General features: G+C 42.4%; 1 protein-coding gene across 6 annotated transcripts in view; it reads right to left on the bottom strand.

Annotated features, from left to right (window-relative positions):
• Positions 1–15905, bottom strand: part of KMT2C (lysine methyltransferase 2C) — a 288984-nt gene that overhangs the window by 170359 nt on the left and 102720 nt on the right. For 4 of the 6 annotated variants that reach the window (XM_086685695.1, XM_086685705.1, XM_086685722.1 and 1 more), the window contains one exon: positions 3776–3917. In XM_086685695.1, the coding sequence (XP_086541821.1) occupies positions 3776–3917 (142 nt within the window). The remainder of the gene's footprint in view (positions 1–3775; positions 3918–15905) is intronic. The other 2 variants (XM_086685732.1, XM_086685739.1) reach the window with 1 other exon arrangement.

The raw sequence follows: 15905 nt of genomic DNA, 5'->3' as shown, positions 1-15905 counted from the left end.
ACCTGAGCCTACATCAGACGCTTAGCCGACTGAACCACCCAGGCGCCCCTAGAATTTAAATAAAAACTTTTTAAAAATACCAGAATAGGGGCACCTGGGTGGCTCAGTCAGTTAAGTGATCGACTCTTGGTTTCAGCTCAGTTCATGATCTCACGGTTCATGGGTTCAAGCCCCACGTCAAATACCACAGCTAGCAGCATGGAGCCTGCTTGGGATTCCCCCCCCCCCCCCCCAGATTCCCCATTTCATCTGCCCCTCCCCCGCTTGCACTGTGTCTCTCTCTCTCTCTCTCTCAAAATAAATAAACTTAAAAAAAAAAGAATAAAGGAAATTAGTATTTCTTAGTTTTAAAAAAACATTATGGGGGGACTTGGGTGGCTCAGTGGGTTAAGCATCCGACTTTGGCTCAGGTCACGAGCTCACAGTTCTTGAGTTCAAGCCCTCTGTCGGGCTCTCTGCTGGCAGCTCAGAGCCTGGAGCCTGCTTTTCGGATTCTGTCTCCCCCTCTCTCTCTGCACCTCCCCCACTTGCACTCTGTCTCTCTCTCTCTCAAAAATAAACATTAAAAAAAAAAACAAAAAAAAAAAATAAACCAACTTTAAAGAAGTACCCAAATCACTAAAGAATTAGGTGCCAAGAGATGGAAGAAGTAAGGCAGTCCTCTAAACCTCTCAGAGTAATTTATTAACTCTAAAGGTGTGAAAAAGGAAATTTCTGGCTTCTGCTTTGGGTGTAGAAAGCTGCAGAAAGCACTACTCCCACAGTCAAAGAATCATCTCACCAGGCAATCTAAAAATTCACTCTTCGTAAACACATCAGATCACAGAAGTCACCGGGCAACCAATTCACCTCCAACTGAATGAAAGGCACTTCCGAAGAGGGGCGGGACACAAGCATTCGCTTAATCTAGAGAAGAGGCCATTTCGTGTCAGACAAGCAGCCTAAGAAGAACTCAGTTGAAACCTTTTAACAAACTGCTGATGTCCAAGTGTGAGACAGTGTGAGGACACAGAACACCTGGGACCCAGAGACACAGGTAAGCTGCAACCCACTCAAAGCGTCTCTCTGCCCCCCCTCTCTGGGCGCTCGCGCACAATGCTTGGGGCCGTGGCGACGAGTCTGGAGAATGTGCCAGTCGCGGCCCGAAGCCCGGGAAGCAGAACAGCAGCAATATGGGGAAGGCACAAAGACCCACCCGGATCTCTCTCGCTCATTTTCCCTGGTGGGCTGGTGAGGGCGGGACGGCAAGAAGGCACCTGCAGGGAAGACCAGCTGGTCATGGAGGAAGAGAAGGCGGGGAAAGGAGGCCTGGCCCTGGAGGAGGAGCAGGGCTGTGTTCCGGACGAGGACCACAACGGGCCTCCCCGGCCCGGCATGATGGCGGGATCCCCGAGAACACACAACCCGGAGACCAGAGCGCGTGGGGTCTGCCAAAGAGTAAAGCGGAAACAGAACAGAAAAGTTCTGCCAATCCATGCTCTCACCGCAACTCTCACTCATCACTCGTGAGGATACAAAACAGTAGAGCCACACACTGGAACACACTGTGAAATTCTCTTTAAACAAACTTACCTTTCTCCTCTCCCACGTATTTACAGAAGTGAAATGAAAATCCTACGTTCACACCAAAACCTAAGAGTGAATATTTATGCCAACTGTATTCACAATTGCCAAAAACTGGACCCAAATACTCCCTAACAGGAAGTGGACGTACTGTGGTGGGTGCCTCCGGAAGACAGAATCCTGCTCAGCGATAAAAAGGGAACAGCTACATATATAAATGTACAGGTGATATATACAATGGCACAGGTGAGTAAAAAGGCCAGGAAAAGAAGTTAAAAAGGCCAGAATCAAAAGAATACATACCCTACAGGTCCATTTCTATGTTACTGCAAAGGCACAAAACTACAAGGACCTAAAGCAGGTAAGCGGCTGCCACAGCCAAACAGGAATCAGGGACTTTTCAGTGAGATGGACTGTTCTGGATTTTGTTGTGGTAGTGGTCATGCCCCGGTGCACAACCGTCAAAACCCACTAAATGGGTGAATTTCATTGTATATAAATTAAACCTCAATTTTTAAAACTGGGGGGGAAGTTGGGGGCCCAAGACAAAGGAAACACGAATAGGAAGCATATGGCTAAAATAACTAGGGGCACCTGGGTGACTCAGTCAGTTAAGTGTCGGACTGTGGGCTCAAGTCATGATCTCATGGTTCGTGCTTCTGAGCCCCACATCAGGCTCTATGCTGACAGCTTAGAGCCTGGAGCCTGCTTCTCTGTCTCCCTCTCTCTCTCTGCCCCTCCCCCACTTGGGCTCTGTCTCTCTCAAAAATAAATAAATGTTAAAAAAAATTGTTAACTAAAGCAAGAGAATGCTAGATGAAAGATGCAAAGAGGTATAAAAATATGACAAAGCATCTATACTATTAAGACTAAGAAACCAACTGGAATGCTTAGTTCGAATTCTTTCAAAAATATATTCAGTACAGCAAAGAGATATGAGGTCTGAATCTTAAGGAAAACGATCTTAAAAACAAAATATAGGGGCGCCTGGGTGGCTCAGTCGGTTAAGCGGCCGACGTCAGCTCAGGTCATGGTCTCACAGCTTGTGGGTTCGAGCCCCGCATCGAGCTCTGTGCTGACAGCTCAGAGCCTGGAGCCTGCTTCCGATTCTGTGTCTCCCTCTCTCTGCCCCTCCCCCACGTGTGCTCTGTCTCTCTGTCTCTCAAAAATAAATAAAAATCTAAAAAAAAAAAAAAAAATTAAAAACAAAATATAATACATGATCAATGGGAAAAAATTATCAATCCAACAGAAAAAGTACTGCCTTCAGAGAGCTCATATGATAATCACACAATCAAATGAACTGTTGAGAAATAACAAGTGCTACTAAGAAAAAACAAAGCAGGATTAATGTGTAAAGTGTCACAGGGACTGTTTGCTTTGTTTTTCAGCCTACACTTTTATTGTGAAAAATGTCAAGCCTCCCCCAAAATGGGGAACAAGCCACGTATGGGTGAGGTGTCTACTCTACTTCCAAGTGGAGATGCCAAGCAAACGACGGAGAGGAAAGTCTGCGCCTCAGAGAAAGGGGAGCCCTGGAAATATAAGCGTGGAAACAGAAGGGTTCGTTGGCACGCAGACAGGACTTGGCCATCACACTGGTAATGACCATTCCCAGCCAATGAGTACAGATGGCAGTTCACAGGCCGAGGACCCCAACTATAGAGGTACGGAGTGTCCGCAGAAGCCAGCAAAACGTGAGGAGGCATGGGTGCCCAAAGCAAGAGTGAAAACATCTCAAGAAGATGGCAGTGGTCAACTGGTAAATGCTTTCATGCTTTTATTCATGTCTTTCACATGAGGTCTAAAAAACTCCAAGAATCAAAGCTGAATTGTACACAGACAGGTTTGAAAGAATGAAGAGAAGGAACGAGAGTATAAACTTACGTTTACAGGTAACTATCAAAAAGATCAATCGTTACGCTAGAAGCTCGGCGTTATTTCTTCAGCTAGGAAGAGCGAGCTGGGGATACTGTGTCCTGCTCGGAGGAGACGAGGGCCACGTGACCGTCTACTGCTCTGTTGTACGATCACCTAAGCCCACAGACATGCTTTACCCCAATCACACACAGAGACATCAGTCACAAACCTAAAAGTACTAAAAAAAAAAATTCCATCCGTATTTACATACCAAGCTTGTACTCTGAATTCTCTCTCTAGCCAACTCCCCGCCTGTCACTAATGCCCACGCCAGCTGCTTTCCTTCTCTGACCTGATTTTGACTTCTACACCAACAGAGACCAGGGAGCTCGCAGAGTCCTCAGACACCGAGCGCTCGAGGACTGGGACTGGCCGTTTGCTGATGTCCACTTCCGCTTCAGCATCCTCTTCTGCAGACTGTTCTTTGATTTCTGCTGTAAACAAGAGAATATAAAAAGTCACTCGTGCACCGAAACAATCTTTGACGAATTCATCTATAAAGCGTACACTGCAAAAGAAGAATGAAAGAGCAACAGCAATACTTTATGAACACAGGGAAAGTTTCTGTAAGTAATTGATGGCATGGCTTAGATTTACGCTCTACTGCAAAATGATCATCAAAACAATGTAAAACATGGCACACTGTTCTTTGTGCCAACTGACTCAGCCAAGTGTCATCTAGTAAAAACTGTTAACCTTATTTTTAGGATTATAGTGGTTCATCTATAGAACAAATGCATTTCAATGTAACTCACTTAAAAGGTTGGGGGTGCCCGGTGGCTCAGTCGGTTAAGCACGTGACTCTTGATTTCAGCTCAGGTCATGATCTCACAAGATCAAGCCCCATATAGGGCTCTGTGCTGACAGTATGGGGTCTGCTTAGGATTCTCTCTTTTCCTCTCTCTGCCCCTCCCTCGTTTGCATGCAAGTGTGCGCGTGCTCTCTCTCTCTCTCTCTCAAATTTTAAAAAATGGTTCTTTACAAATAAAATCATTAATTTAAAAAAATCATTACAGTCTTAATTATCAGAGATTCTAAAAGTAAATGCTTAAACAGTGCCTGGGTGGCTCAGTTGGTTAAGCATCCAACTTCCAACTTCGGCGCAGGTCATGATCCCGTGGTCTGTGGGTGTGAGCCCCGCATCAGGCTCTGTGCGGACAGCTCAGAGCCCAGAACCTGCTTCGGATTCTGTGTCTCCCTTCTCTGCCCTTCCTCCACTTGCACTCTTTCTTTCTCTCCCTCTCTCTCTCAAAAATAAATGAAAATGTTAAAAAAAAAATTAAAGTAAATAATTGAAATTCAGAGCACATCTGGACTCCGTTGCCTTTTTCATTTATCCTCAAGACTCCAACCCCAGACACCTCACACATACTCTATCATATCAGGAGGCAACCGACCAAACACCGCGGCCTCTAGTATCATGCTTCTCTCTGAATAAAAGTGACCCACCCCCTCTCTTAGACCGCATCACTGGACATTCACAGGTACTGCCCTTCCACCGGCGCTCCAGACGCAACTCCACGCTCCAGTCGGTCCTTCTTTTCTAACTCGAAATTTACTGAGACCTTTCCCCACCACGACTCCAAACAAAAGAAACAAACAAAACGCACTTACAGTCCTTCAAGCTTCTCTTCTCCGTCTCTGCTTTCTCTTCCCAGTAAAATTCATGAAATGGGACTTTGGAGGGACTGCACCTTCTCTAACGGACAGCCTCCCACCGCAGTGCTGTTCTCTCCACCGCCACTGCCAGCAACAGAACTAACAGTCCAGGCGCTACCCGCAAACCTTCAAACTCTGTGGAAACTCATCTGGCACTAAGGACAGCCGCCTCCTCAGGGAAATGTTCCTTCCCCTTTTCTAAGCGGGAGGTGTAACGGTTACTCCAGGCTTCAGAGGCATAAAGACTGGCTCTCGAGTACCAGCTCTACCAGCTCCCATCTGTACAATTCATGGAGCCCCCTCTCGAAGTCTGCAGACCGACAACACGACCATATATCTCACGAGGTGGCGAAGGAAAATTAAATGACCTAGTATCTGTCTCTTCAGCTGTTTTCTTTCAGACCTCTAAATGTGGAAACAGCCCCCGGGACGTCTTTTATGTGCTCTCTCTTCTTGAAGAACTTAATTGTCATCCAGGTTTTCACAGTCTCCTCCGGACTTCATGGTCTTCAACTGCCATCTGTGGCCCCGGCCCCTCCCCTGAGTTGCAGCCCTTACTTTAACTGCACTCTAGACATTTCTAGCAGCTTCAACACTAAATTCCACACCACATCTGATCTCGTATCTCTTCAGTCTGACTTTCCTCTGTGACTATCAAAATCTTCTAAATTCGTAACGAATTTGAGGTAAGTATTTTGACAATTAATTTTGAGAACTATTAATTGTTCAGTTACAAAAACTACAAATAATCGTAAGCCTTGTCAAATCATAAAATGAATGATGAAATAAAGCATCGACCAGGCAGTCTGGGTTCTCCTATTTAAAACAGCATTGTTCTGGAGGGTCTGGCCGGCTTAGTCGGTGGAGCGTGCAACTCTTGATCTCAGGGTTGTGAGTTCGAGTCCTACACTGGGCTCAATTAAATTACTTAAAAATAAAATGTTTAAAATAAGTAAAAATAAAAATAAAATAGCATTCTTTCGTAAACCCGAAATAGAACAGTTAGCCATAAACCAAGTGCTTGTGGGCCTATCAATCAGATTGCCTATCTGATCTACCCCCAGCCACAAAACTGACACAGAGTGCCTAGAATCAAATCTACAAATATAAAATATATTTATAGCAAAGGATGATAAAAAGATTTGCAAACTTTACTAACATATTAAATTTCTTTATGACAAAAGACACCATGAACAAAATGAAAAAGGACATCAGAGATTAAAAGAAAATACATGTGATTTGTATACACCGATAGGTATTCAAATCCAGAATATGTAATGTAAAGAACTTCACCGGTGCACCAGGCATGGACAGAGGATAAAATCCATACTCTCTTTTACATGCAAATTGCAGTATGGCACCAACTTCTTAGCTACTGACTTTATTTCTCAACCTTCTTGGTAGCTAATCACGGCAAGTTATCACCAGCAGAGGATGACCAAAAGTCCCCGAGCATCCTCTATGTCCCCTAACAGGAAGGGATTTGCCCTGGACTAAATGATGCTCCCTCTTTCCTGTGGGAAACAGGAACACAGACACATCAGCAACCCAGATGCAATGTTGCAGATGAGAACAACATTCTCGTGAAGGGCAGAGAAACAAGATGAAAGGAACGTGGGTCCAGAAACAACCACAGGGAGCAAAGATGACCCATCAGCCTGAACCTCTCACTTTCAGAAATTCTACATGAAAGAACAATTCATGTGTTTTATTTACACCACTGAGATGCCCTGAGCACATGTTTGAGGCCTCTGTTATAGCATTTTAACCCAAGCCCCAATTAACACAGAAGCCAGTAGGAGTGGGGAACTGCCAAAGCAAACACTTCAAATGCGGGTTGGCGATCAGGCAATGAGAAGTGATACTGGAGTCTGGAAATCACCTGACCCTTTTTATGCCGTATTTGGTAGATCTGTGATCCGCAATACGTTGGAAAGCAGATCGGTGCCTCCAGAGCCTAAAGCCCTAGGGGAAGCATCTGGAAAGATCCAAAAGTTATTTTGTGTTGCCTGTCCTCTGCTGCTTTTATGACCGAAAAGAGGAAGTAATATGATTCTACCAGACACATGGATTCCCTCTATTATATTCAAAGCACTATAAAATGACCATATTTAAAATGCCTTTGAGGAAGCATTTCCTTTCCACCCAGAGATGCCCTGAGCACATGTGGACATGCTCTTTTTGCACCATCCCCCTTCCTCGGCAAGGGTAAGAGTCAAGATAAGGAGAATAAGAGTACCTCAAAAGGTCACAAATCATGAGCCACATGGGCCAGGGTCATGCGCCATTACATCTCCCGGCAGCATTCTTCTCCTCAGGGCCCACTCTGTTGAGCCTCCACCCCCAAACTGAACTCCATCCGACGGGGTGCAGCCTGTCTGCTCTCCGGTGTGTGCTGCTATCTACCACTTACAGCCTCTCGTCGAAATTTTTCTCCAAACTGTAGCACGATCCCAACTATTTCCTTATTTTCATCTCCTTCACGAAGAAAATGCACAACACTTTTAACATGTTTAGCAGCTCTTTTTGCTTATAACTAAGAGGAAACCAGTAGGCAGACTGTCTCTCCACGTGTGTCTGTCTCCCTGTCTCCCTCTCGTTCTCAAATTAGACCAGATGGAGGTGGCAGGGTTAAACACGAATGTCAATGGTAGGTTCGCAGGTTTTCAGGTAGGCAGTCCTTAGCAACTAGGCTCCCTGCATTTCAGAGGGGAAAAAACAGACTCAGACTACAGGGAGTTTGTGCTTCTTGTTTGGCTTGGTTTGTTTGTTTTAAGTGGGATCTGGGACGGGTCTGACCCACAAAGAAGGGAACAGTAAGGCAGGCTTCAGGAGTTCATGCTATTCTCCTTCTGCTTCTAGCTCTTACTGCCACTGAGTCAGCCCAGGATCCTACCCTGGATCTGCTGAAGGCACAGTAGGGATTGATGGATTTTTGGTTTGGACTTTGTTGTTCTGGTCATTTGTCTTCAAAGGAATAAGGAGAAATAAAGAGGAATCTCATGACCACTATCTGGGGGGCCAGACCCAGCCACAAAATAGAAACTGAAAAAAGTATCCCTAAATATGTGAAATGACACATAAAACTCTTCATTTAGCAGGATAAATTAGATCTTACTATCTGTCAAAGTCAAGGCAGGACAATTAAACTAATGTTTATGTCTCTCTTCTCCTGGCCCGAGTCTTCGAAAAGTTGCCAAAGTTTCCATCAAAAAGAATGAAATCTTGCCATTTGCAACTATGCAAATGGAACTGGAGGGGATTATGCTAAGTGAAATTAGAGAAAGACAAATATCATATGACTTCACTCCTATGTGGAATTTAAGATACAAAACAGATGAAATAGGGGAAGGGAAGAAGCAAAAATAATATAAAAACAGGGAGGGGGACAAAAACATAAGAGACTGTTAAATACAGAAAACAAACTGAGAGTTGCTAGAGGGGTTATGGGTGGGGGGTGGCTAAACGGGCAAGGGGCATTGAGGAAGACACTCGTTGGAATGAGCACTGGGTGTTATACGTAGGGGATGAATCACTGGAATCTACTCCTGAAATCATTATTGCACTATATGCTAACTTGGATGTGAGATAGATAGATAGATAGATAGATAGATAGATAGATAGATAGATAAAATAAAAAAATCAAAAAAAAATTGCCAGAGTTTCACAGCAGAATGTGAAGCAGATTGCTCTGGTTGAAAATGATGTCATCCAGGGGTGCCTGGGTGGCTCAGTCGGTTAAGCGTCCGACTTCAGCTTAGGTCATGATCCCGCAGTCTGTGAGTTGGAGCCCCGCGTCGGGCTCTGTGCTGACAGCTCCGAGGCTGGAGCCTGCTTCAGATTCAGTCTTGGTCTCTGTCGTTTGTCTGTCTGTCTGTCGTCTGTCTGTCTGTCTCTCTCTCTCTGTCCCTCCCCAGCTCACACTCTGTTTCTCAGAAATAAATAAAAAATGTTTTAAAAAAATTTTTTAAAGAAAAGAAAAAGAAAATGATGCCATCTAAATATCTAACCAGAGATGATCTGGTGAAATGACAATAAACTCAGTGACAACTGACAGAATAGTTCTGATGCCAGTACTTGGTTATCCACAGTTCACTACTAAAAATGCACTCTACAACACCACCCTGTGCCTGTGTCTAAACCATAAAACGGCCCAGGCTCAGGCTTGGCTACTCTGCCAGCTTGCAGTTTTTGCATTTCAGAGCATTCTTTTCGTTCAAATGGCTAACAGCCCAAAACCATGAAATGGGAGTGCTTTTTACATTTTAAAACTTCCAGTGTTCTATTTTTCTTTGATATAAAATATTCCATGTATCTTTCTCCTTATTTTGAACTTGATCTAAAATAAAGGCAACGCTGGTTGGTCAGAAAATGCTTTAAAGCCACAAAAGTCCACCGTGACCACGGGGATGACAGAGAGGGGATTTTATCCGGGGTCCTTACCTGTGTTTCCTATTGAACCACTAGGTGGCACATGTGCAGAGGTAACTACACTGAAGAACCTAATCACGTGTGAGTGAGGAAGTTCCTAAGAGAACATGTACAGCCTGTGCGTCTCATTCAACGGCATTGCCTAAGAGCTGTGTGAATCTATGGGGTTACAATGGCAAATTAGATCTAACTCCTGCCCTTACACAATGCCATTCCTCGCATGACTCTTACTTAACCCCAAATGGTTGCTTTTGTGAATGAACAGCAAAGGCTGTTTTAGTCTGCTGTATTAGTTAAAATCAAAGGCTTGGAGTCAAATGGTCCAGAATCTGCATTTCCAAGCAATGTGACCTTGGCAAGTCAGCTCAGCTCAATTTCAGTTTGTTAATCATTTAAAAGATAGCTAACACCACCTGGTATAAAATTGTCTTTAGGATTAGAAAAGACAATACGTGAAAAACATTCAGCCCAACGCCTTAAGTATATGGCAAATGTAGGTATGTGGTTGCTATTCTGATTATCTACATTCACACACTACATTCTATCTATTTACTTTCCCATCTAGTTGGGTATTACCCACTAAGATATCAAACTGTTCTTGATGTCAGATCACACATTATTAAATTATACTGTGGGAAGTGATAAGGATTAAGAGAATATTATCAGCTCCTGGTTCTGTGCTAGGAGGTAACAAATCATTATTTTAATTTTTTTCAATTTATTTTAGAGAGAGTGAGAGCAAAACAGTGTGGGAGAGAGGGGCGGACAGAGAGAGGCAGAATCTCAAGCAGTCTCCATGCTCAGAGCAGAGCTTGACATTGGGCTTGATCCCACAACCCTGGGATCATGACCTGAGACCAAACCAAGAGTGAGGCGCTCAAGCGACCGACCCACCCAGGTGCCCCAATAAATCATGACTATATAATGATTTGTACCGAACAAAATTTGGAGTAACTATTGTGTACCACACCTTCTACTCAAATGGCAGCCTGTATAAAAATAGAGGCAGGGTTCCCATCCTCGATAGATCTAGTCAGTAGCTAGTGGAAGATAACAATAGGACAGCATACTTGTCAGGACGGATGTACAGGTGTAACGAGAATCAAGGGAAAAGGGGGGAGTACAGCTTAGAAGGCTTCAAAAAGGCATTCAAAGCCCAGCAAAAACTGAAAGGACAGGGGCGCCCGGGGGAGCTCAGTCAGTTGAGTGACTAGATTTCGGCTCAGGTCACGATCTCACGGTTCATTGGTTTGAGCCCCGCATTGGGCAGCACAAAGCCTGCGTGGGATTCTATCCATCTCTCTCTCTCAAAATATATAAAAATTTAAAAATAAAAAATAAAAATAAATAAAATTGAAAGGACAAATAGAGGTATGCCCAATAGTTCTCTCACTTAATTCTTCTCTTCTAAAAAAGAATAGTAATAGCTGATATATTATCCTCATTTAAAAGACAAGGAAACTAAAGTCGGACAGTGAAACCAGCCTGAGACAACACATCTAATGGGGAGCAGAACTGGGGTGTAAAATGAGGCTTGTGGGGACTCCACGGGGCAGGGCACCTTGCTACACCCACTGCCCAGCACAGTCTCTCCCCGAGTACGGAGTTTCCTGGAAAGATTAATTTAAGGAGAAAGGTTAATATTTTACTAGCACCATGTTACGGAAGGAATCATTTGAAGATTCCTTCATGGAATATGAAGAATATGAAACGAAACCTGAAAATACGGTTTTTCTCTTTCTTTTTCAAGCACTGCTGAATAAAATTATGAAGATAGCATTTACCTCACAACCAAGTCGTAGAAATAATACGTTTTTATTTTGGACAATTAGGAAATTATTTCCTTCAAAGGTTAAATAATTCTTTGTATATACCCTAAAACTATATTCAGTAAACTCATCACCATAACCGCATAACAGACTATAAGATGTCAAAAATATTCCAGAGTCTTAAAAAAAAAAAAAAAAAATTAAAGTTCCAGAGTGTACTTATGGCCTCCCTTAACAATACATAGCACATTCTTTCAAAGCACCCTCTTTGAATGAATTTTTAAACTGTATTCAATCTAGGGTTCTAGGATGTTGGGAGGGAAAATTCATTTTTATTTTACTAATCACTGAAATTTAGAATTCTAAAAACTCATTTCATTATGAATATATGCTCGAGCAGAGTGACACAGCGGTACCTGTGGCCCTGTCACCAACAGAAAGCAGGTACTTCTTACCACATTCAGTGTTTGCAGATATATCATTTACCCTCATCATTACTTGAACATTACAGTAATTATTAAATAGAAGTTACAATTTAAGTGTAAATCTTTTAAAAACACGTTATACAGTTACAAATTTGGCTTTTATACTTTTCATAAAATTTCAATCTAATCATTTATCTATACAACCTTAAATATTTTACTTTATTGGGGCGCCTGGGTGGCGCAGTCGGTTAAGCGTCCGACTTCAGCCAGGTCACGATCTCGCGGTCCGTGAGTTCGAGCCCCGCGTCAGGCTCTGGGCTGATGGCTCAGAGCCTGGAGCCTGTTTCCGATTCTGTGTCTCCCTCTCTCTCTGCCCCTCCCCCGTTCATGCTCTGTCTCTCTCTGTCCCAAAAATAAATAAAACGTTGAAAAAAAAAAATTAAAAAAAAAAAATATTTTACTTTATTTATTTAAAAACTATATTTGGAAAAGAGCCTGGGGTCAATGGCACTCCACTAGACCATGCGCTCTACAAAAACAGGCATCGCATCTGTTTTACAAACCATTCGGAGCAAAATCTGGATGATGTCCAGTAACTGTTTGATTAATTATATATGATGCAATATCAAGGAAACAGACAAATCTCATTGTCTACATATACATAAAGAATCACAAAAAACACAGAGAAAAATACACACAGTATTTTACATGGACTAGTGTTTACTAATTACGTTAGCAAACACCAGCATCCATTTTCTACCTGTTACCCAAATAATATGCCTTCTTTTATGCTTTAGTCAAACATTAAATAGAGAAAAAAATTATTTCTCTCTCCTAACCTCCTTTACCTCCACAAAATGGTGATACCATTCATGCTTCCCTTATACTAAGACTACAGAACAAAACACTCCTAAGAAAATGTGTAATCACACCCTTTCCGTCTTTTGAACAGCAGTGGTCAAAATAAGCCTGCGTTCTGACAGTTGTATTTTCCGTTGTGTTTGTATCTCACTGAACCTAGTGTATCCCCTACATCCAAAATGTGTTGTAAAGCGGAAGAATCAGCACTATATAACAGTCATCCCATCTTTATTCGCGAAAATACTTAAAATACTGACACTGATCGATAATATGAAGATAGTCACTACCGTCATAGAGCCAGGTAAAGATTTCAAACATAAGCAACCAAAAATAAATACACAAAAATGTAAAATACTGGTTTTCTCTTGGAGTTAACACTTTTACAGCTAACTTAGTCTCTTTATACTTATCCATAATTCTATAAATTTTCACAAATATGCATTATTGTTATCATTTTAATGTGATTTTTTAAAATGCAAACACAAAAGGATTAAGAATAAGAGTCCAACAATTATCAAGAACCAAAGAACACAGTAACATTAATTAAAACAGTAATCGTTAGGGGCGCCTGGGTGGCGCAGTCGGTTAAGCGTCCGACTTCAGCCAGGTCACGATCTCGCGGTCCGTGAGTTCGAGCCCCGCGTCAGGCCCTGGGCTGATGGCTCGGAGCCTGGAGCCTGTTTCCGATTCTGTGTCTCCCTCTCTCTCTGCCCCTCCCCCGTTCATGCTCTCTCTCTTTCCCAAAAATAAAAAAAAATTAAAAAAAAAAAAGTTGGAAAAAAAAAACAGTAATCGTTAAAAGTTATCTATCTGCTCTCTGGATATTTTATTTAGTTGTTAAAACTATGTCATTTAGTTTTCTACATAATTTTTTTAAAGTGTGTGGTTTTATTTTTAAGTTTATTTACTTATTTTGAGAGAGACTGAGACAGCACAAGTACGGGAGGAACAGAGAGAGGAGGAGAGAGAGAATCCCAAGCAGGCTCCAGACTGCCAGCATAGAGCTCAATGTAGGGCTCGAACCCACACAGCCATGAGATCACGACCTGAGCCAAAACCAAGAGTCAAAAGCTTAACTGACTGAGCCACCCAGGGGCCCCTAAAAGTGTGTTCTTAATGGTTATTAATTGTTTGCAATTAATACAAGAAACTAAAAACCAACAAGTTAAAGATACATCTTCACCATATAATAGTTGTGTATAGCAATCTTAATCTTCTGAGTCTTTATTTGGCGTAAAAATTCAATGCAGATAATACAAAAAGAATACTTAAAGAAATATCTTGACAGTTAATGTTCAATAAATGCTTACCATATCCTAGGCGATGGTGTAAGTGATTAACATGTGTTAACTTACTGAAGCATTACAATGATCATATGAAGATAGCTTCTAAGCCTGGGATTTTACACAAGCTACTAAGTTGGTCTGTTACTGTTTCATAGATGCTAGCAGAAGATACAGCCCTGGATCAAAGACAAAGGACTTTGGGGTGCCTGGGTGGCTCAGTCGGTTGAGCATCCAACTCCTGGTTTCAGCTCAAGTCATGATCTCATGGTTTGTGAGTTCAAGCCCCCCCCATCAGGCTCTGTACTGACAGTGTGGAGCCTGCTTGGGATTCTCTCCCACCCTCTCTCTCTCTGCCCCTCCCATGGTCTCTCTAAAAAATGAATAAACTTAAAAAAAAAAAAAAAAAAAAAAAAAGACCAAAGGACTTTATTACTCAATGCACAGCAAGCAGCACAAGCAGGAGGATACCGCGGTCAGTTCCCTTTTGGCCCCTACATCTTATGGAGGCCACACCATGGGCCCAAATGACTGCCTGTGCTCACAGTGAACTGCATTACAAGGAAGGAACAAAGAGTGTGGGGAACCCACTGCTTTTATAGTAAGCATTAAACATGCCCACTCTGTCCCCGAGGGAGGACAATGACTCATTCTTCAAGGCTAGGTGCTTTAAGCACAAACCCTGAGAAATGGCCCGGATAAGGAACAGTCAAGGCCTTACATTCTTGGCACACACAAGATATGTCAAGTGCAAGAGACCCAGGGAGGAATATCTCCCAACAGCAGCTACTATCAACATTTCCATTTTACAGATAAGAAAGCAAGATAAGAGATTAAGGAACTTTGCTCAAGAATACAATGGGGGGGGGGGGGGCATGGAGCTGGCTTAGTTGGTACAGCATGTGACTCTTGATCTCAGGGTTGTGAGTTCGAACCCCAGACTGGGTGTAGAGATTACTTAAGAATAAAATAAAAAAGAAAAAAAAAAAAAAAAGAAAAAAAGGAATACAATTAGAAGAGGAGCCTGGATTCCAACACAGGCAGTCTGACTCCAGAGCTGAACCTGCTAACCACTTCTCAGTGTGGTTAGTATGAGTTGAAGTGAAGAAATTAAAGAAAACAAAATAACTGCACAACTGCAAACAAGAGGGCATACATAAAGCAACAACTCTGAAAACTGTGTTAGCATGTGGAGGACCAACCTCAGAAAAATCTACAAACAGAAGAAGTGATGAAGGAAGATGAGTAACACATACAATGTGCATACTTACTACTGCTTGACAAAGAAAACGAAATGGAAAAAATATTCAAAGATTCTGTGGAGGAGAACATTCTCCAAACAAAGGCAGGATCAAACCTGTGGACTTAATCTGCAGATCAAAGCAGCAGAAAAGAATGAGCTGCCCACCAGTCAGTTGCAGCCCTTCACAGGAGAAGCAGACAAAAGGTTAAGAAACAGATGGAGGGTTTCCACAACATGACCTATAAGTGTAACCTATGTAGTTAGAGACAGACATATGATCTAGACCGGTCCTAGAATTCTGTTTAGCTGATACACATGCATGCTCCCTCTGCTTTGATATGGATGAGAAATAACGTAGCACTCAAGACAGCGTGTAGCCATCTTCTATCAAGAGAGGCTAGCCACAGAATGAAGCTAAATCAAAAAAAGAAAGAAAAGAAAAAAACAAAAAGCCCAAAGAAAGAAGGATGGAAAGGAAAGAAAAAGGCAGAGAGATGCATTGAACCAGGACTTGATGACTAGAATAAGCCTGAATAGGGTCACCTTAAACCCATGTCACCTCTGAGCATGACAGTATGTTGACCCATAGATTTCCTCCTTTCTTGTCGTTTGAATTCTATTATTTTAATAACAATATCTTAGCTGACCAAATATAATAAATGGATATCAAGTTTCATATACGATGCAAGAGGACAAAAGGGACTATACATTCTATTCAGTGCCCAGAAAAATTTACATAAGCCACATATTA

Source organism: Puma concolor, chromosome A2 (genome assembly GCF_028749965.1).
Source record: "Puma concolor isolate L17-30 chromosome A2, mPumCon1.1.hap2, whole genome shotgun sequence".
Lineage (NCBI taxonomy): Eukaryota > Metazoa > Chordata > Mammalia > Carnivora > Felidae > Puma > Puma concolor.
Note: the sequence above shows the minus strand (reverse complement) of the source record. Positions and strands in the feature narration are given on the sequence as shown.